The 21,967-nt window shown below is 32.6% G+C and overlaps 1 protein-coding gene across 2 annotated transcripts; it reads left to right on the top strand.

Annotated features, from left to right (window-relative positions):
* Positions 1-2,289: 2,289 nt before the first annotated feature.
* LOC110666712 (filament-like plant protein) lies at positions 2,290-20,487 on the top strand. Of its 2 annotated transcripts, none has more exons than XM_021827301.2 (5): positions 2,290-2,406; positions 2,811-3,199; positions 12,286-12,442; positions 13,193-14,550; positions 20,174-20,487. In XM_021827301.2, the coding sequence occupies exons 2-5, from the start codon at positions 3,089-3,091 to the stop codon at positions 20,435-20,437; spliced, it is 1,890 nt and encodes a 629-aa protein (XP_021682993.2). In that variant the 5' UTR covers positions 2,290-2,406; positions 2,811-3,088; the 3' UTR covers positions 20,438-20,487. The 2 variants fall into 2 exon arrangements, with proteins under 2 accessions (XP_021682993.2, XP_021682991.2); XM_021827299.2 differs by having other exon boundaries at positions 12,262-12,442.
* Positions 20,488-21,967: the final 1,480 nt, after the last annotated feature.

Raw genomic sequence — 21,967 nt, 5'->3', positions numbered from 1 at the left:
GGTCATACTTATGTCATAATTAAAATTAAATTTTCATTTCCTTTCTTTTCTTCTTTCAATTACACATTTCTATTTGAATTTTCATCAAAATTTCTTCATATTTCATTACATTAATTTTACTTAATTTAATTGACATTTTGATCAAAAGTCAACTCTATGTGTCAAATGACCAAAATACCCCTCATCGGGTTATAATCTATCTTTTTTTATAATGACATTTAACTCCAAAACCCGATGGTTACTTTAATTTTTATATTGCTTATTTCATTTTATTTTTATATCATTTTTAATTTTCAAACTGGTTTTGAATTGTACTATTTATAGACTAACAATAGTACTTTTTAGAGCTCAGAAGTTAAGGACGTTACAATTTTATTTTATTTGAAATTAAGAAAAATTCATATTAATAATTATAAATTATCAAAATTTTTAATATTGTCAATATTAAAAAGATTAAATATTTTTTTTTTGTCAAATTCAATATCCCCTTCATACATTTATATATACTATTTTTTTTTAAACATGCATAACACATTTTCGGCACTCGTATATACTTGTGATTTTAATATTATTATTATTATTATTATTATTATTATTATTATTATAATTATTATAATTTTTCATTTTTCATGATATGTATGCAGTACATTCTTTTTTTTTTCATTTTTAAATTTAACTGAATGACAATGAAAATATATTAATGAAATTAATAATTTATTGTAAATGAATATGATAAGATGTGAATTTTATTATTAAAAATTTATTATTATAATATAATTATATAAGAGGAAGTGTTCTATAATTATATAAATTTAACTATTTATTATTTTATTGGTTCATATATTTGCATGTTAAAATTTTTCAATAATAAAATATTAAATTTATGAGACTAATTAATTTTTAATATATATATATATATATATATATATATATATAATCATATATAATCAGCGTGAAAAATCTAAAATTTTTTATTACTATTTAAGAATTTGTAATAAATTTAATTTGATATAATTTCATATAATGTTGATTTTTTTTTTAATTCTAGCTATTTTAGAATGATTTGGATATGGGATAATTAAGATATGATATTATTCGAATTATTATTATTATTATTATTGAAAAGTAAATAAAATATTTATTATTATATTAAAATATTTTTATATAGATAATTATAAGATAAAGATAGAAATCTATTAAAATTCAATAAAAAAAAGTTTATTCAAAGAAAATAAAATACTTTCTTATTTTTATAAATAATATAAATTATGAAAAGTATTTTTTCCAAAGCTATATATATATATATTAAATTATAAAAAAATTAATTAAGTAGAATTTAAATCTAAATAGCACTAAGAATTTTAAATTTATATAAATTTTAAAATTAATTATGTAATAAAAAAATATAATTATAAATAATAAAAATAATGAACAGCATTATGAGAAATTTTAATGCTTTCATATTCTTCACACATTTATATATTATATATATTATAGATTATAGATATTTAAATTTTAATTTATATTAATTATAATAATATTTAAATTAAAATTATTTATAGATTTAGTAATAGTTATGTTGCCACTAAGAATTAGTAGTAACTTATTTGTATTGAATAGATTTTTATTGTTAAAAGTATTAAAGATTAATAATTTATTGTCAAAAATTATTTCTATAAAATAATTTCTCGTTGTTGAAAGTACTAGCGGTGGATAAATCGCCGTTAAAAATTATTGGTAGTGACTTTGTATGGATTAGTTTTTCGTTGTTGAAATCATTAATGACGAATGCTTTATTGCTTAAAGTAAATAATGACAAAATTTTATCACTAATTTATGTTATTAATATTTTTATTGATATTTTTATAAATAATATAAATTATCAAGGATATTACTAATAATGCTAATATTTCATACTTCATATATGTAAATACTTAATTTATAATTATATTTATATCTTATAATTATATAATTATAATAATTAAAAATATATTATGTGATATACTTATTACTATATTAATATATATTTAATCTTAAATTATATATAATATATATATTTAATCTTAAATTATATATGTATTTTATAATTAAAATTATATATTTTAAAAATAATTAAAAAATATATTATATGATATATTATGTATTAATAATTTTCTTTAAAATTTAAATATTATGTAAATATGATTTTTTTTATTAAAACAGTCTTATAAAATTATTTTAAAAATTAATAATTAAATTAAAAAATATATTAAATTAAATTAAAATTAAAAAATTAAAGACCGTACCAAATCTAAATCAAAATTACTAAAAATTAAACCTGTATTAAAATTTCAGCTGGATCCCAATTTTTAGGAAGACTCCAACCAAAGTAGAGCCGCACAACCTTACTCCAAACCACATCTTCAGGTATGGCTTGTATGATACTTTTTGAAATTTTTCTGCATTTTTCTTGTATTTTTCTTTTATTTTTTTTATTTTTTTTAGGCTTGCCTCGGCTGTGACTTTTGATTTTGAAGATAGTTTTGATAATCCTTATAGTTTTGGTTAGATATTTTTGAAATGGGTATAGGGTTTTTTTCACATGGTCCTCTCTATGTGGCTGTCATCTTATGGCTTAAGAATTGAGGAATTTGGTAGCTGTCTAGTTAATACTTGCTCAGTTGCTTGGAGAAATAAGCTTCGTTTTGATTATTATTATTATTATTATTATTATTATTATTATTATTATTCAGAATTAGCAAATAAAGCATTCAATTTCTGGGTGTGTTGATTAAAATATTAATAATAAGGTAAAACATTCCTGTTTGCAGGGTAGGTTGGTTGGAGAGTGAATTCTAAGCAAAGCAGAGGCTTACCAGAAACCCCTTTCTATTATTATTATTATTATTATTATTATTATTATTATTATTATTATTATTATTATTATTATTGCTTTCAAATAAATTTGTTTGTAACACTTGGATTCGACTCTTTTTGCTTGCTTAAATCACTGGATTTTTGCATATCTTCTTCTAAGCGAACACATGCCAATTGAGGTTCAGATTCAGTAGTTATGGAAAGGAATGATTATGCTTTGCTGTAATTGGAGATGGATCGTCGAAGTTGGTTGTGGAGAAGGAAGTCTTCAGAGAAGAATCCTGGCGAAACTGACAGCCCTGGATCTATCTCATCCCACTTTGAAAGATTTTCAGATGATCAGGTTAGTTGGATTTGTTCAATGGGCAGTCTTTGCTTTGTTAATGTTATAAACTTACAATAATTGGCATGTAATGATGTTTCTTTTTGAATTCTGACAAATCTATCAAGCAATTGTTATTTATTTATTATTCTTTTTTCCGTTGTTTTGTATCTAAGGGAAGAATTAATCGGTCATGCATTTATGTTATGCTTTGATGTAGATTGACGCGAGAGATAGGAAGCATATTCAGTGTTTGTTGATTCACTAAACTTAATTGAAAGATGGGCAAACCTATTTTTGTTGATTCACTACTAGAGTTTTGTTATCAATTCTTTTTCATTGCGGACTAACAGAGTTTCTTTTTGAAATCAAAGTTCAGATACTGGAGGTAGAACTTTTTCCTAGTCAGTTCCACTTTATTGCTTTTCTTTCTACATGCATATGCATAGGCATATGAGACTGGGGGTTGCAACATCTGGAGTTCGTACCACTTTCCAAATGCTGGTTCCAATTTGTTTTATAAGGGATAGAGAATCTTAACTACTAGTACATTAAATGCCTTGAAAAGTGATGCAGAGCTGAACATGGAGATTGATTTTGGTTTATTTGAAGGCTAGAATGGGCAGAAATTTAGCTGGAACATTGAGGCTTGTAAGGGAATAGGTTTATGGAGTAGAATTAAACAAGAAAGATCATTTTAGTCTTTTTTTTTTTCCACATAAAAAGGGGTAATAGGTGTGTTTGTCACTGTCCTTTTTAGTGTATCAGAGCATTGTGAACAGTAGCTTTGAACAATAAAATAAAAGAGTCAATGCTTCGCATCTGTTCCATTGGCATCATACCCAAGGTTCTTTAGGTATCACACCACGATTGATCTGCATCGCAAATCCAATGAAATGCCATTGCTAGAAATTTTGATTGAAAACTGCAATAGAAGCATTAGGAACATAATTTGAAGACTTAAAACTAATGCCGAACTTTTAAGACATTGAAATTCAAAACTACACCTAATTCCTTAGATTTGGACTTCCAAGGAAAATTAAAGTTAGTAATATTATCCTAAAGTAACAAGGGCCCAAGCAGAAGACTTCAAAATAAAAATAAGGAGTAGAAGACTTCAAAATAAAAATAAGGACTTATAAAGACATTAGGACAACTTTTCCATCATATTGGAAATTACAAAATCACAACTCCAAAAATAAAATTCCGCAGGTAATTATCACACGTGGTCACTTAACTTTATGAGTGTTTTTCTAGAAGTCACCGAACTTTAATTTTTTTTTTTTATAAAACTCATTGAACTTCAATTTGATTTTATAAAAGTCTCTGTAACTAGAAATTAAAAGTTTTCAGGTTAATTTGCTGACTTGTTAACTATTTTACAAATAAAATTACCTAACTAGTGGTTGTTGGTGGAGAAGAAACAGATTTTTTTGGGGGGAGGGGGGGGGGTGGCTTGACTGTGAGGGGATAGCTTGATACGTTTTATGTATTTTATTTTATTTTTAAACTAATAAAATAAAGTAATTATATTTGTAAAATTATTGACAAGTTAGCTGGTTAACCTAAAAACTTTTAATTTCTGGTCACAATGATATTTATGAAACCAAATTAAGATTCAGTGACTTGTATGAGAGAAATTAAAGTTCAATAATTTTTATGAAAATACTCATAAAGTTGAGTGAACACGTGTGATATTTATCCAAATTTTGCATGTTTCCGGTTTAATTAGCATCATTGCAAGGCAATATTAAGGAATAATTTAGTTTCCAACTAGGTTTCTCTTCATTGGACATGTGCCTAATAAGTCCTGTGTCATCTAGACCATAACTCAGGTTTCTTGACTCATTAAATTTGAATTTTCTTGAGTTACCTGTCTGCATCAAATGCTGTAAAAATTTTGAGCATAGAAATCAAGATATTACTTAAAATTCTTTAATTCACTTCTTGGGGTGTTCAAATTGCTAAATGTTGATGAAGTTTCTATTTCTCAAGATCTGTTTTGGTTTAAAAAAGAATGGATCTCTGCATTTCTGATTGTTGTTTTAGAATGAGATACATCTGTTTGATGAATAACATAATTCCATAAGCAAGCTGATGAGGAATGACTGGGGAAATTTTTTTTTTTTTTTAAGAAAAAAAGTAGGTTTAGTTTTTGTAGAACTTGAGAAATTAGGATTGAAAGATGTGTGCAAAATCTTGTTATTATTTTTTTTCACAAAATAAATGAAGTTTAGGCAAACAAGATAAACTATTAGCATCAGACTAGTAGAATCTAGGACCACCTATCAAAAAAGTATCACACTTTCTAGGGTTAATAATTGCATTATACAACTCAAGCAAAAGCATAAATTGCCTGGAATTTATTGGGTGTGGCAATTTTAGACGCTGCCTACGAAAATGACACGAAAACAAAGGATTAGAGTTGTGCTTATTTGTATTTGTTTCGAAATCGTGTCAACCTATTTCTAACTAAAAGATTGAGTAGTGATGTTTACAAGTATGGTATTTGTAGATCCAAAAGTAATCTTAAATCTCTACTTGGACTTTTATTCCATATGAAATTTGGTCTTCCTACGAAAAGACCTCTTTATTTTACTCTCATGTTGATAAATATTATTCATAGGACAAATTACAATTAAGTTCCTAAGGTATCATGAAACCCATTAATCAGTCCTTGGTTTGTTTTTTATTAACGATCTGGTTCTCAAATTTAAATTCCATAAACAAATTAGTCCCTATCTACTAAGCCAATCAACTCCCAAAATCATATCAAAACTCCCTAACGCTAATATTCTAAAGTCATTGAAATTTATAGGACTGAATTTTCCAAATAAACTGCTGGTACTGATGACTGCACTTCAATTTCCTCTCGTCAGTTGCTGCTATTGTTGTAGCTGGTATATCTGTTATGGAAAGTCAATCACTATGTTATGGAAAGTTAATCACTATATTATTTCTCTGTATATTTTGTATTCTGTATTCCTATTTAGGATTTCTTATTTAGGATTTCTTCCTAATTAGTAGAACACAATTATAGGAATCAATTGTATATATATACCCATGTACAGATTAATTGAAATCAATGAGAATCATCTCTTTCTACATGGTATCGAGCAGTCATCAATCTTGGGTGACTTTTTGTTCTCACTACCCACCAGAGAGACCTTGGCACGACCGACCGCTTCAACCCCGATCAACATCGCCGCGGCGTCGTCTCAACCCCTCATTCCACTCATGTGTCTTTGTTCGATCCAAAGATAACCATTAAAGGACTTCTGAGGTTTGGCTCTCAGATCCTATTTTGGTATTTGCTTGATTTGTGATTTTGGGTTATTTTGCTGCTATAAGCACTTTGGATTAGCGTTTCGGTTAGTTTTCTTTGTCTCAACAAATGGCAGACAATAAGAATGTTATTTCTGATGTGATTCCGTTGATGACTAAGATCACGGAACACAAACTTAATGGTTCGAATTACCTGGAGTGGAGTAAGACTGTTAGGGTCTATTTGCGTAGCATTGATAAGGATGATCACCTTACTAAAGATCCACCCACTGATGATACACGACAAATTTGGCTAAGGGAGGATGCTCGGCTGTTTTTGCAGTTTCGGAACTCGATTCATAGTGAGGTAATTAGTTTAATTAATCACTGTGAATTTGTTAAGGAATTGTTGGATTACTTAGATTTTCTGTATTTTGGTAAAGGGAATATCTCCCGTATTTATGATGTTTGTAAGGTATTCTACCGTGCTGAGAAAGAGGATAAGTCTCTCACGGCTTATTTTATGGATTTTAAACGGGTATATGAGGAACTTAATGTATTGTTGCCTTTTAGTCCTGATGTGAAAGTTCAGCAAGTCCAACGGGAGCAACTGGCTGTTATGAGTTTTCTTGCAGGCCTTCCTTCAGAGTATGAGACTGCTAAATCTCAGATCCTCTCCAGTTCTGAGATTTCCTCTTTGCATGAAACGTTCACACGGGTCCTTCGTACAGAGAGTACTCAATCTTCACAGCCTGCCAGTAGTGCTCTTATTAGCCGTAATCCAAATGGACAACAGGGTAATAGAAGAGGAAGTAGAGGAGGAATTACAGGCAACATAAGTAATCAGCGTAATGGAGAGGCTAGTTCTAATCAGGACTCAAGAGGAGTCATTTGTTATTATTGCCATGAGCCTGGCCATACAAAATATAATTGTCCGCAGCTGCAGAGAAAAAATTAGCGATCACAGATGGCAAATATGGCAGCAGAGAATTATACAGTATCTTCCTCTAAGAAAACTATTTTGGTATCTGCAGAGGATTTTGCACAATTTTCCCAGTATCAGGCATCTCTAAAGCCTACCAGTTCCCCTGTCACTGCGATCGCTGGGTCAGGTAAATCCACTACATGCCTTATGTCTTCTTCATCCAAATGGGTTATTGATTCTGGTGTGACAGATCACATGACAGGTAATTCTAGTCTTCTATCTGCTTTTCAGTTTAATCTCACTTCCTCTACTGTTAGTTTAGCTGATGGTTCTACTTCTTGTATCATGGGTTCTGGAACTGCGAACCCGATTTCGTCAATTTCTTTGTCTTCTGTTTTGTGTCTATCAAAATTCTCTTTTAATCTACTTTCTGTTAGTAAACTTACTCGTACCTTAAATTGTTCTGTTTCCTTTTTTCCTGACCAGTGTTTGTTTCAGGATCTTACGACGAAGCAGATTATTGGTAGAGGACGCGAGTCAGGTGGTCTCTACATTCTGGAAAATCATGTAACGCGGTCGCTTGTTTGCTCCAGTACCTTAACACCTCTTGAAGCTCATTGTAGATTGGGTCATCCTTCTTTGTCTACCATGAAGAAGCTGTGTCCTCAATTTCAGTCTTTATCAGTACTAGAATGTGAGCCGTGTCAGTTTGCAAAACATCATCGTTTGCCTTCTGTGTCTAGAGTCAATAAACGGGCTTCATCTCCTTTTGAGTTAGTTCATTCTGATGTTTGGGGTCCTTGTTCTGTTACATCTAAAACTGGATTTCGTTATTTTGTTACTTTTGTTGATGATTACTCTCGTGTTACCTGGTTATATTTAATGAAAAATCGTTCTGAGTTGTTTTCTATCTTTTGTGCTTTTTGTAATGAAATCAAAACTCAATTTAATATTTCTGTGCGCATATTAAGTGACAATGCCAAATAATACTTCTCAGCACAATTTCAGCCTTATATGACACAAAATGGCATTCTTCATCAGTCTTCCTGTGTGGATACCCCATCCCAAAATGGCGTGGCCGAAAGAAAAAATTGTCATCTTCTTGAGGTAACTCGTGCTCTTCTTTTTCAGATGAAAGTACCTAAACACTTTTGGGCGGATGCAGTTTCTACGGCATGTTTTTTGATCAATCGTATGCCGTCTTCTGTCCTTAATGGGGATATTTCTTATACTACTTTGTTTCCTACAAAATCTTTGTTCCCTATTGAACCCCGTATTTTTGGTTGTACCTGTTTTGTGCGTGATGTTCGTCCACAGGTTACTAAATTGGATCCAAAATCTCTCAAATGTGTCTTCCTTGGGTACTCCCGACTCCAAAAAGGGTACCGTTGTTTCTCTCCTACTCTTAATCGTTATCTTATTTCTGCAGATGTTACATTTTTTGAGTCCACTCCATTTTTTCCTCCATCATCTGTGTATGAGAGTCAGGGGGAGGAGGATGATCCCTTAATATATACTGTCCAACCAATGTCTGGTCCTCTCCCACAGCCTGTTCCTTCTGTCTCTAGACCTACTCGACCTCCCGTTGTTCATGTTTATTCCAGGAGATTGGAGATTCCTGACTCAGATCCTCCGCCAGCTACTTCGTTGGGAGATCCTGTACCTCATACTGATCATGATTCTGATCTAGACTTACCCATTGCTCTTCGTAAAGGTAAACGTTCATGTACTTATCCTATCTCTTCTTTTGTTTCTTATAATCAATTGTCTTCTTGTTCTCGGTGTTTTGTTACTTCTTTAGACTCTGTTCCTATCCCTAATACTGTTGACGAGGCACTGTCTCATCCTGGCTGGTGTGATGCTATGAAAGAGGAAATGGAGGCTTTAGATGCTAATGGTACATGGGAACTATTGCCTTTGCCCACTGGTAAGAAAGCTATTGGTTGCAAATGGGTATATACTGATGAAGGTAAACCACGATGGTTCTGTGGCTAGGTTAAAAGCACGCCTTGTAGCAAAAGGATATGCTCAGACATATGGGGTTGATTACTCTGATACTTTTTCTCCTGTAGCTAAACTTACTTCTATTCGCTTGTTTATCTCTTTAGCAGCTACATATGATTAGCCCCTGCATCAATTGGATATCAAGAATGCTTTCCTTCATGGTGATCTTCAGGAGGAGGTGTATATGGAGCAACCACCTGGGTTTGTTGCTCAGGGGGAGTTGGGTAAAGTTTGTAGGCTTCGGAAGTCTCTTTATGGCTTGAAACAAAGTCCTAGGGCATGGTTTGGGAGATTCAGTGAAGCAGTACAGGAATTTGGTATGCAAAAGAGTAAGTGTGATCACTCAGTATTTTATAGGCAATCTGAGGCCGGTCTAATTCTCTTAGTAGTCTATGTGGATGACATTGTCATCACTGGGAGTGACTCTGCAGGTATTTCATCTCTTAAAACCTTCCTCCAAACTCAGTTTCAGACCAAAGACTTGGGATTGTTAAAGTATTTCTTGGGTATCGAAGTTATGAGAAGTAAGAAGGGTATTTTCTTGTCTCAAAGAAAATATGTCCTCGATCTATTGACAGAGACAGGAAAATTAGGTGCTAAGCCTTGTAGCGCACCTATGACTCCAACTTTACAATTGTTAGCAGGGGATAGTGAGTTGTTTGAAGATCCAGAGAGATACAGGAGATTGGTAGGAAAATTGAACTACCTTACAGTCACTCGTCCTGACATTGCTTATGCCGTTAGTGTGGTAAGTCAGTTTATGTTTTCCCCAACTGTTGCTCATTGGGAAGCCTTGGAACAAATCTTGTGTTATCTGAAGGGCGCTCCAGGAAGAGGTTTGCTATATGGTAATCATGGGCATTTGAATGTTGAATGTTTTTCAGATGCCGACTGGGCTGGATCTAAGGTTGACAAGAGGTCAACTACTGGATATTGTGTTTTTATTGGAGGAAATTTGGTGTCTTGGAGAAGCAAGAAGCAGAGTGTAGTTTCTCGATCTAGTGCTGAATCCGAATACAGAGCCATGGCACAATCAGTATGTGAGGTAATGTGGATACTTCAATTACTAGATGAGACAGGTTTTAAGACCTTCCTGCTTGCGAAATTGTGGTGTGATAATCAAGCTGCTCTTCATATTGCTTCTAATCCGGTGTTTCATGAGCGGACCAAACATATTGAGATTGATTGTCACTTTATTCGTGAAAAGATTCAACAACAGATCATCTCAACATGACACATCAAAACTGGAGAGCAGTTAGGAGATATTTTCACAAAAGCTCTGAATGGAGCTACAATTGACTACATTTGTGACAAGTTGGGCATGATTAACATCTATGCTTCAACTTGAGGGGGAGTGTTATGGAAAGTCAATCACTATGTTATGGAAAGTTAATCACTATATTATTTCTCTGTATATTTTGTATTCTGTATTCCTATTTAGAATTTCTTATTTAGGATTTCTTCCTAATTAGTAGAACACAATTATAGGAATCAATTGTATATATATACCCATGTACAGATTAATTGAAATCAATGAGAATCATCTCTTTCTACAATATCCACCAATTCCAACTTAAGTTCCTAAGCCATTTTCTTATCAATGAAATTACTATTGCTGTCACTGTCAATTAAAATCACCATTTCTCTATTTTTATGGATCCCTAAAATTCTAATGGTATCTGCCCCCTTACTTCCTTCTATTGCTTGGACAAAAAGCATAAATTCACCTTGGTCAGCCTTATCTTCCATTTCTTCTGCCACTTCATGCCATACCTCCTCTCTGTTCCCATCTTCCTGCTCTCCAATTCACAATGCTACTAATGTCGTAGTTTTACATTGATGTCCAGGGAAATACTCGTCATCACATTTATAACAGGGCTTGGAATGAGATCTAGAATTTGAGTTGTTTTGAACAATAGGTTTGGTAAGGTTAGTATTGGAATTTTGGTTAACAGAAGAAGTACTTCCAGCAGAAGTTGGTTTACTGGTAGTATGAGCAGAGTTTAGGGTTTTACTAGTCAGATCTGGATTTGGTTGTTTAGGGGGATACGGAAACATTTGAGTAGGTTTGGAGTAGGCATTATAAGTAGTGAAATTGGATGGCAAATCTATGGTTGTAATTGAAGGTTTTATTGAAGGTTCTATTCTTTTTGGTATCCCATAACTGTTCTTGCAGCCTACAATCTCTACTGCATCAGCTAAAGTAGCTGGCTTCATCATTCTTACCATTAATCTAATTTCATCCTTAAGCCCTCCAATGAAAGTAGAAAGAAAATCAGCCTCCTTTAAATCTGGTATAACCCTTTCTATCCTTATCCTCAAATCCTTAAAGATATCTTGATATTCTTCTAAGGAATTTTTTTGCCTAAGCTTCATAAATTCTTCCACAATATCTTTCAGCCCTTGCTCCCCAAATCTACAACAAATTCCTTTCTCAAACTCCTCCCAAGAACGGTTTTCCCTTCTATTCCAGTTATGCATTTTAGTTATGAAACCAAAATGCAGCGGCAACACGAGAAATCGAATTGAAACTAGGCCCTGACCTGCTCTGATAACGTGTTAAGAATTATGGACCCATGAGTGTGAATATAAAATTGGCCGGCTACATGCTGAACTAGGCTTGAAATAGGGTTCTCTGTCACCAAAATAGCCTAAGCCATTTTGGTTTGGTTTGCCAACACTTATATGCTATTTAATTTTCTTGTATACTACCGCTGATGTGTGACTCATTTCCATAAGTGATATTCCAAACATTCTTATTTCAAGATTGTCCTAATGTGGGTGCAATCTCAAATATTATGTATGCATAAATTTCTATTTTAGGCAGTTCATGATCTATAGAGGGATGCTGTTAGAGATATTATTATTTGTTTATTTTTTGTCACCAAAGGCATATCCAACTCATAATCCTCAGTCGCCAGAAGTCACTTCTAAGGCAGTACCACGAGATGAAGAAATTACTGACAATGTGAAGACTTTAACACTCGAACTTTCTGCTGCTCTTTTGAACATCAGTGCTAAGGAAGAGTTGGTAAAGCAGCATGCCAAAGTTGCAGAAGAAGCAGTCTCAGGTATCCACTCTCTTGCATTTTGTGCTCAACTTCAGTTAGAAATTGGCATGAAAAGGCAACATTTGGCTAGTCTTTTCTTTAAAATGTGTAAAATGAAATTATGCTCTGGATAAGGCATGATAAGACAACTGGCGATAATAGATAATTTCTGCAACTAAAATTCTATCTTTTTGCATAATGGACTGATAAGCTTATTGCTTCACTTTATGAAGATCAACACTTGACACCATATTCCAGATTTCCAGTGATGTCTGCATTTTTATTTTATATCGATTATATTTAATCTGCTTGTGACTTTTAATGGGGAAATGATATTCATTTGTCCTAGGCTATTGAACGCATGCACACTTACACAGAGCACATGTGCTCGCATTGACTTAAGCAGAATACAGAAAATAGCTTATGTAATCAACTTGAATTAGTTTGGTATTGAGGTTAGGTTGAGTTGAGTCGATTTATACATGTGCGTAAGAGCTTGCGCGGATATTGAATTCAATTTCTGTGCATTTTTCACTTAAGAGGGATTTTATGCACGCAAAGTTGTTTTTATTTTTATTTATTTATTTTTTCCACCTGCTAGTTTTTGTTTCCTTCATGTGGTTGCCATCAGGTATCTTCCATGAGGGTGTTATAAAGATCTAGAAATATGCATTTTACCCTAGTGTCATCTTTTTCCTTATCCTAATTAGAATATTATGAAGATCTTTCCATAATAGCTTCTTGTTTTCTGTTTTCATTCTCAACTGTTAGGGTGGGAGAAAGCTGAAAAAGAATTGGTGGCTTTAAAGCAACAACTTGAGGTTGCTGTAAAGAATAAAGTTGGACTTGAAGATAGAGTTGGCCATCTGGATGCAGCACTTAAGGAATGTATGAGGCAACTACGGCAAGCTAGAGAAGAGCAGGAGCAAAGGATCAATGAAGCTCTTGCCCAGAGAATTCGTGAATGGGAATCTATCAAGTCTGAGCTTGAGACCAAGCTTGTTCAGCTTGAGGCACAACTTCAAACTGCTAAAAGTGAAGCAACAACATCAGTTGATTCTGATCTTCGACGAAAGCTTGAGGCTGCAGAGAAAGATAACTCTTCCCTTAAACTTGAGCTCCTTTCTCAAGCTGAGGAGCTAGAAATTAGGATTATGGAGAGGGACCTAAGCATCCAAGCAGCTGAAACAGCTAGCAAACAACATTTGGAAAGCATAAAGAAGGTTGCTAAGCTTGAAGCTGAGTGTCGTAGGCTAAAAACCTTTGCTCTTAAAGCATCCCCTTCAAATGATCATAAATCATTGACTGCCTCTTCAATTTATGTTGAATCGTTTGCAGACAGCCAGTCTGATAGTGGGGAGAGGCTGCTGGCGGCTGAAAGTGATGCACACAAAATTAGCAGGTTGGAGATAAATGAATGTGAGCCAAGTTGTTCGGACTCATGGGCATCTGCTCTTATCACTGAACTTCATCAATTCAAGAATCATAAGGCTCTTGGAAGTAACCTAATGGTTCCTTCTGTAGAAATTGATCTCATGAATGATTTTCTGGAAATGGAAAGACTTGCAGCTTTACTGGATACAGAAAGTGGAATTGCTTACCTAGAGGCAGGACCATTATCAGATCAAGCAAATGGTGTTGAAAGCCTAAGGAAAGCTGAACTTGAAACCATGATTCAACGGACTTCTGAATTGGAGGAAAGGTTAGAGAAATTAGAGGGAGAAAAAGTTGAATCAGAAAAGGCTTTGACTGAGTGCCAGAGGCAGCTTGAGATGTCTCAAAGTGGGCTAAAAGAAGTGGAGGGAAAGTTGGTTGAGCTGCTAGTTCAGTTAGCTCTTTCAAATGAAACAAAACAATTGAGAGACCAAGAGATGGAGCACATCAAAGCAAAGAGAGATGTTGCAGAGTCTCAACTCTTAGTTGCTGAAGCCGAAATCAAAACCTTGCTTTCTAAAGTTGGTTTATTAGGTGAAGAGGTTGAGAAGGAGCATGCTTTGTCGACAGAAACTTTAGCAAAGTGTCAGAAATTGGAGGATGAGCTTTCAAAAAAGAAGCATGAAGCTGACCTCCAGCATGAGGCCGAGCTCAGGCGTGTTGCAAGTTGTAATGAGGAGTTGAGGATAAAGCAGGTAAGTGTCCTAATACACACTAGAAGTTCAATTCTCAATGCTTACTCCAAACAAACAAATGTTGCAGTTCACCTTTAAAATTTCAGCCTACATATATGGAAACTGCGTGTTATACTGCCACATTGTGGAACTTCTGTTCCTTTCCATTTAAGGAAACAGAACTGCTTGTGTTAGAGGCAAATATACTTCTTAAATGTACTTATAACACTGATTGGTATCCTATGTATCACCTATAAGAGAAAAGACTGAAGAAAGTAGCTGAAGGGCAGAGGGTTAAGAGAGTGAGCTGGTAATTGTATTCTTGTTACAGGTGGTTAGGAAAAAGTCAAAAGCAGTGATCTTAGCTAGAGAGTATAAAACAGAGCATAGCTGTAATAGTAAGGCAACTCTGAAAATCAATAACAATTCTATTACTTCTTCTCATCTCTAATCCTCTATTCTTTCCTTGTTTTTTCTTCTTCCTCTGTAATACCTTCTCTTCCCTTCTTAATTTCTTCCTCTTCTCCCTGAAATTGGGGTTTACTGTGACACTACGATATAACAATTCTCAACTACCTATGTAAAGTGAGATCTGGAATTGGAATAATTCATCTAAAACGTTAAACAATTGGTTTGAAGTTTTTGTGGTAATAAGGCTAGTTCATATATATATATATATATATATATATATATATATATATATATATATTTTTTTTGTTGGTTGTGGACATAAACTTTAACAATGGTAACAACTGTGGTCAATTTAATGAATGCCGTAATGTATAAAATTTCAAATTTTTCGAAAGGAAAAGGATGTAAGAAAAATAATAGTTTGTGTTATCATCATCCTGAAGAAATAATCGTGTACGTTGCCTAAATTGGCCATAATTGTTACTAACATTAAAATATAGGACAAATTTGAAAAAAGAAAACAAAAAAAGTACATGAAGTTTGTTATTTTTTTAAAAATTGTTTTCCTGTAAAATAATAAAGCATTTTATAGGTCACAGAATTTTTGAGGGCAATGGAGGCTATAGGTAAAAAGATTGTCTTCAGCTATATTAACTTTGCACTACATTGACGGATACACATTGTTGTTCCAGTTCTGTGTACCTTTGTAAGCTACATTTTGGGTAATGGCTGGTGTATCACTGTATTATCCCCTTATTCAAAGTCTTTAAGAGGGATAACTTGTAGATAATCTAGCATCACTGTCCAGACCCTCTTGTGTGGCCTCACGTGATGTCACTCATATCTCCTTCTCTTAAATAACTCAATTTCTATATTCTTATTTTGATCCCATCAAACTGTGTATCTTCACATTGGATAATTCTACAAAAGCATAGGGAATGCTTTTTTCAGAAAAAACTTGTTTTAAAAGTAGGTTATGCTTCTTAAAGGGAAAAAGATGGTGTTGATAATATTCTTCAGGATTTTTTTTTCTTTTATTTAATATTTTTTAGTTAGGAATATAATTAGGGTTCCTAATTAAGGTTGTAAAATAGACATTTATATTCTTTTGTGTATTCTAATTTCCTAGTTTAGAATATTCATATTTTAAAATTATTGTTTGCCTTATAACTTTCAAAATTGGGACAATAAGAATTATTCATTTTAGTCACTTTCTTTTTTGTCAACATGGTATCAGAGCCCTCGATTCATTAGAGCTTTTTTTGGTACTACTCACAATCAAAATTCATTAGAGCTTTTTTTGGTACTATTCACAATCAAACATGTCAGAAGAAAAGAAATATCAAACTAAGGCATTCAAATTGATTGAATTAGAATGGGAAACTCAAATGTCAATCGTTCTTTTCAAATTAGTCCTTCAACCTTGATAGAACAAATTATCTTGCTTGGTTGAGGTATTATTTAATGTTATGCTCAAGGTTTTAAGGGTTATATCTCAGGAGACAAGCCAAGTCAGCTGTTATTGATTGAACTTTTAACCAATGAAATTTGAAAATTCTCTATTTATGTCATGGTTTATCAACTCAATGCAACCTCACATTGCTTGAGGATATTTCTGCTTGATACGACTTAAAAAATTTTGAAGTTTACTGCTCAAACTTATTCTCAATTGAGCAGTGATGCTCAAATATACGAGCTTCGAAAGAAGGTCCATGAGACGAAGCAAGGTGAGATGACTATATCACAATATTTTCCTAAAATGAATGGCTTGTGGCAAGATCTTGATTATTATTGTTAAATTCGGAGAGAGTCTTGATAAAATTACAATTAATTTATTTTAATTCGAGTTTATATAAGTGATTAGATTGCTTTACACATCAAAATGACTAGCCAAGTTAATGTTGTAACTTAATCACTTATATATTGCCCTTTTACTTCATATCTTTTCGATGTGGGATTCTCAACACTCTCCCCTCAATTGTAACCTCATGGTTGTCACTTGACAATTAGTTGGTATTTTAACTCAATACGGGCTCAATTATACAGCCTTATGGGAGGCTGGAAACTCACAATCCAGTCTGGGCTCTGATACCATGTTAAATTCGGAGAGAGTGTTGATAAAATTACAATTAATTTATTTTAATTCGAGTTTATATAAGTGATTAGATTGCTTTACACATCAAAATGACTAGCCAAGTTAATGTTGCAACTTAATCACTTATATATTGCCCTTTTACTTCATATCTTTTCGATGTGAGATTCCCAACAATTATCAAGACTTTCATACATCATTTCTTGAAGATGCAATTCAATATGTTACATATTGTAGGAGGAGGAGAAATAGGTAGTTGGGGATGTGGGTAAGGATGTATTTTGGAGGGAAATATTGTTAGTAGAGCAGTTGGAATAAACTAAATCAATTAGGAAGTTGTTAGCTTAACTGAATTGGTAAGTGGCTGATAAGCTACTCTGTTATGAATCGGAATACTGATTGAAAAATTCATTCTACCCTTGAATCAATGCAAAGATATCTTCTCTTCTCAAGAATTCTATTATCTTCTCATCTGAATCTCTCTCTCTTCTCATCTAATTTTTGTTTTCTCGAGATTCCTGTTTCAATCTGTGCATCCAAAGATCGATCCTAGACTGATAACCGACACAATATCATGCATTAATTGAGAAAGAACATGCATATGACTTTCTCATAGGACTAAATATTGAGAATGATTAGATAGGGGTTCAAGTACTTGGGAAGGATTCTTTTCCATCTTAAGTAAAACTTATTGTTTTGTGAAACAAGAGGAGAGTTGACAAAGTTCTATGTTGCATACTATTTCTACTGATCAATCCAATATGTTAAAAAAAATCTCTTTTGAACATAAAATTTGTCATTATGGCATGTCAAAAAAAGATCACCTTAAATGTGATTATTGTAGAAAGCCTAGACAAATTAAAAGAACTATTGGAAGCTTCATGGTAAACAAATTAGGGGGTCATGGTAAGTGAATGGACTCTTTAAGATCACAAGCTCATGTGTTAGAGATTGTAGAGGCAAGTGAACACACCCATACAAGAGGACTTTCCAATGAGGAGTTGCAAACGTTAAGATAACTTGTATCTCAACTTTATTTTTCTTCAACCATGGCTTCCACCAATTTTGCTAACTCAGGCAAAGATGAGGTTTATATAAAATATGAGTCTTTATCCCCCCATAATTGGAAAAGGTTCTATCAATTGTACTTTTTTAATGAATCTGTCATCAACACTTCATATTCCTAGTTTTCAATATAATCTTACCTATTAGTGCGTTCACAAGATATATTAATTTTAAAGTTGAATTATATCCTTCCCATTGTATTTGTTAGGATCTAAGCACAGGGAAAATGATTGGCTATGGCAGAATGCAAAATAGATTATATTTGCTAGAAGGTTGTTATATTTGCTAGAAGTTGTACCTCTCTATTCTCATCTAGAAACAGAGCATTGTTAAGAGACTTTATGATTGGTAATCGACAATTATTTTGGTCACATAAACGAATAGGACACCTATCCTTTTCTATTTTAGAAAGAATGAATCCTAATTTCCAATCTCAGTTGGATTATACCATGGTTCAGCTGTGAGCCCTTGCCATTTTACATTAGTTCTAGATGAATTGACGAAACATATACAAGAGAGTATCCCTTGCTGCATGATGTTTGCGGATGATACAGTTCTGATAGATGAGACGCGAGAATGAGTCAATAGAAAGTTAGAGTTTTGGAGAAGTACTCTAGAGTCAAAGGACTTTAAGTAGAACTAAGACAGAATACATGCATTGCAAGTTCAGTAAAGGCCAAATAGGTGATAGGGAAGGAGTTAGTTTGGATAGAGTGGTATTGCCCCAAAGTAATCACTTTAAATATCTCGGCTTAATCTTTCAAGTATATGGGGGATGTGAGGAGGGTGTTAGTCATATGATTAAAATCGGATGGTTGAAGTGGAGATGTGCCATGAGAGTTTTATGTAATCGCAAGATTTTCAATAAGTTTGGAGAAGTACTCTAGAGTCAAAGGACTTTAAGTAGAACTAAGACAGAATACATGCATTGCAAGTTCAGTGAAGGCCAAATAGGTGATAGGGAATGAGTTAGTTTGGATAGAGTGGTATTGCCCCAAAGTAATCACTTTAAATATCTTGGCTTAATCTTTCAAGTATATGGGGGATGTGAGGAGGGTGTTAGTCATATGATTAAAGTCGGATGGTTGAAGTGGAGATGTGCCATGAGAGTTTTATGTGATCGCAAGATTTTCAATAAGTTGAAAGGAAAATTTTATTATACAACCATACAACCGGCTATGTTATATATTAGTGAGTGTTGGGCAATAAAGGAGCCGTATGTATCTAAGATGAGAGTTGCAAAGATGAGAATGTTAAGGTGGATGAGTGGATATACTAGACTAAATAAAGGTAGGAGTGGTGCCAATTGAGGATAAGTTGAGAGAAAAGAGATTGAGGTAGTTGGGTCATGTGAAGTGTAGACATACGGAGATTCCAGTTAGACAAGTAGAGCACATTGGGTTAGAGGATAGAAAGAAAAGAAGTGGTGGACTTAAACTGACTTGGAGGAGAGTAATACAACATGATCTAGAAGCATTACACATTTTTGAGGATTTAACCCAAAATCGTTTAGACTGGAGAAAGAAAATTCATATAGCTGACCCCAATAAATTTTTGAGATAAAAGATTTGGTTGAGTTGAGTTGTACTTATTACCAAAATCTATCTATATAAATGATTAATTAAACTTAAATACATATTTTTTATTATATTATTTGTATACTTTGGAATATTATATTTATAGCATTATTACATTTTTAGAATATAAATTATTAACAAAAAAATATTGTTATTTAAATTGAGAATTAAATATATAAAATTAAATGATTTTGGATGGGTTCAAATAATATTCGGGTAGTGATAGGATTTACAATATACAAATAGTTTAATATGAATCTTGTTTGCGGTTGGATTTTTAAATTATTGAATGAATTCAGATTTGGATATGATAATTTTTATAGGTATCCTACGGGTTGGATTTATTTATCCTTGTAAAATGTAATGTTAGTTAGCTTGCTGATCTTGAAATGATTTGCTAAACAAAACTCGGGTGGAGGGAGCAGCAAATGAGCGATTGTTGTTAAGTGTACCTGTTCCTTTTTCATAATTCGGTAATGGCATCTTTGCCTTTTGACAGGAGAAAGAGCTAGCATTTGCTGCAAGTAAATTTGCTGAGTGCCAGAAAACAATCTCATCTCTTGGTCGTCAGTTGAAATCTCTCAAGACAATGAAAGACTTCCTGCTGGATTCTGAGAATTCGTTAGACCTCACTGGTGAAGGACTGCAGTGTCCTATAAATGTTGGGGAACATTGGAAATCGCCTTCCGGTGATAAATGTAATCGGGTAGATTCCGAATCTTTTAAATTGATAGATGATTCTTTGACACTATGCTTGGACTAAGGAAAATAGGAGTGACAAAAAAAAAGGAAAATGGAAGAAATTTTCATCTCTATCTTGTTTGGATATAAGGAAAGTAGAGGGAAAAGAAAGTAAGAGAGCAAAATAGAAAGTGGGACCTATCTTTCATTCTCTGTCCAATTTGGAGAGAGTGAAAAGGAAAAAGCAAAATTACAATTTTATACTTAAATATATATTTTGTCACTTGTAAATAAGAGGGTAAAATAGATATTATATTCTTTATAGACTTTTTTTTTTCATTTTTTTTCCTATTATACAAACAATAAAAAGAAAAAAAAAATTATCTTTATTTTTCCTTACTTATTTTTCTTCCCAGCTAAAAGCTTTCCTAAACAGTGTAATTAAGTAAAAGAAGGGCAGTAACAAGGAGTTCGTCATTATCACGAAAATCCAACCATCGTCAATAGTAATAATAAAGGATACAACTAGCCTTGAGTTCCTACTGCAAAGCAGGTTCAGGGGACAAGAAAAAAGAAAAAAATTGTGAGTTGAGCAAAGTATAATTGGTTTTAAGCTCAAAGAAAGGAGGTTGACAGCCAACAGAAAATTAAGCTAATTCTTATGGGCAGCATTACAGCCGAATTAGAACTAGACATTAGAAACGGAACGAATCTGTTTCCGATAAAAAAACGTTGGAAATGGATTGGAAGCAAACATAAAGAGACTTGTTCAATGAATTTAGAAATGACTAAGTGGAAATCAAATAAAATTAAGAAATGTACTTACTTCAGTTTCATAAGGTGCAAAAAAAGAGTCAAACGTTTGCAACGATGTTAAAATGAACTTGAAACCGACGAACAATCCATTTCTAAATGTTCATATTCACTTAAATTTTTAAATTTTATCGAAAATTTAAAAATGAAACTTGTTATCTGTTTGTACAATTATGTAGAAATGAACAGCTAATTCATTTCAAAATTATGGCCCATTTAACTTTTTCATATTAATTTTTCTTTATTTTATAATGCATTTAAAAATGGACAATGTAATCGCTTTCTACATTTGAAATGGAGCTTGCGTCCATTTCTAAATTATATGCCAATTAATTTTTCTGTATAATTTTTGTTTACTTGTCTTCAAAATGTACAAACTGATCTTGCATCCGTTTCTAAATATGAAAAGTAGAACTATTTGCTTTTCTACGTTGTTTATTTTAATATAGTTTATTTAAAAAATTTATTTATTATCTCAGAATTGGAAAGCTAATTCATTTTAATTTTTTTCATATTATTATTTTTTTATTATTTATAATGCATTTAGAAATGGACATGTTATCCATTTCTATATTTGAAACGGTGTTCATCCCTCTAATTTTTGTTTAATTTCTTCAAAGTTTAAAAATAGAATTTTAACTCCGGAGAGCTATGTTAATTTATACATTATTTATTTTAATATATTTGATTCAAAAATTTCATTTGTCGTCTTAGAAATGGACAGCTATTCCATTCCAAAAGTTTGGTACCTTCAATTTTTTTTTTTCCATTTTCTTTATTTTTATAATGCGTTTAGAAA

This window comes from Hevea brasiliensis, chromosome 10, assembly GCF_030052815.1.
Source record: "Hevea brasiliensis isolate MT/VB/25A 57/8 chromosome 10, ASM3005281v1, whole genome shotgun sequence".
In the NCBI taxonomy this organism is placed as follows: Eukaryota; Viridiplantae; Streptophyta; class Magnoliopsida; order Malpighiales; family Euphorbiaceae; genus Hevea; species Hevea brasiliensis.
Note: the sequence above shows the minus strand (reverse complement) of the source record. Positions and strands in the feature narration are given on the sequence as shown.

Excerpts from the sequence above, each read along its gene's own strand:
- LOC110666712 (XM_021827299.2), top strand. The coding sequence starts at position 3,089 with ATGGATCGTCGAAGTTGGTTGTGGAGAAGGAAGTCTTCAGAGAAGAAT. Across the intron at positions 3,200-12,261 it reads AAAGATTTTCAGATGATCAG|GCATATCCAACTCATAATCC; the intron begins GTTAGTTGGATT and ends TTGTCACCAAAG. Across the intron at positions 12,443-13,192 it reads TGCAGAAGAAGCAGTCTCAG|GGTGGGAGAAAGCTGAAAAA; the intron begins GTATCCACTCTC and ends CTCAACTGTTAG.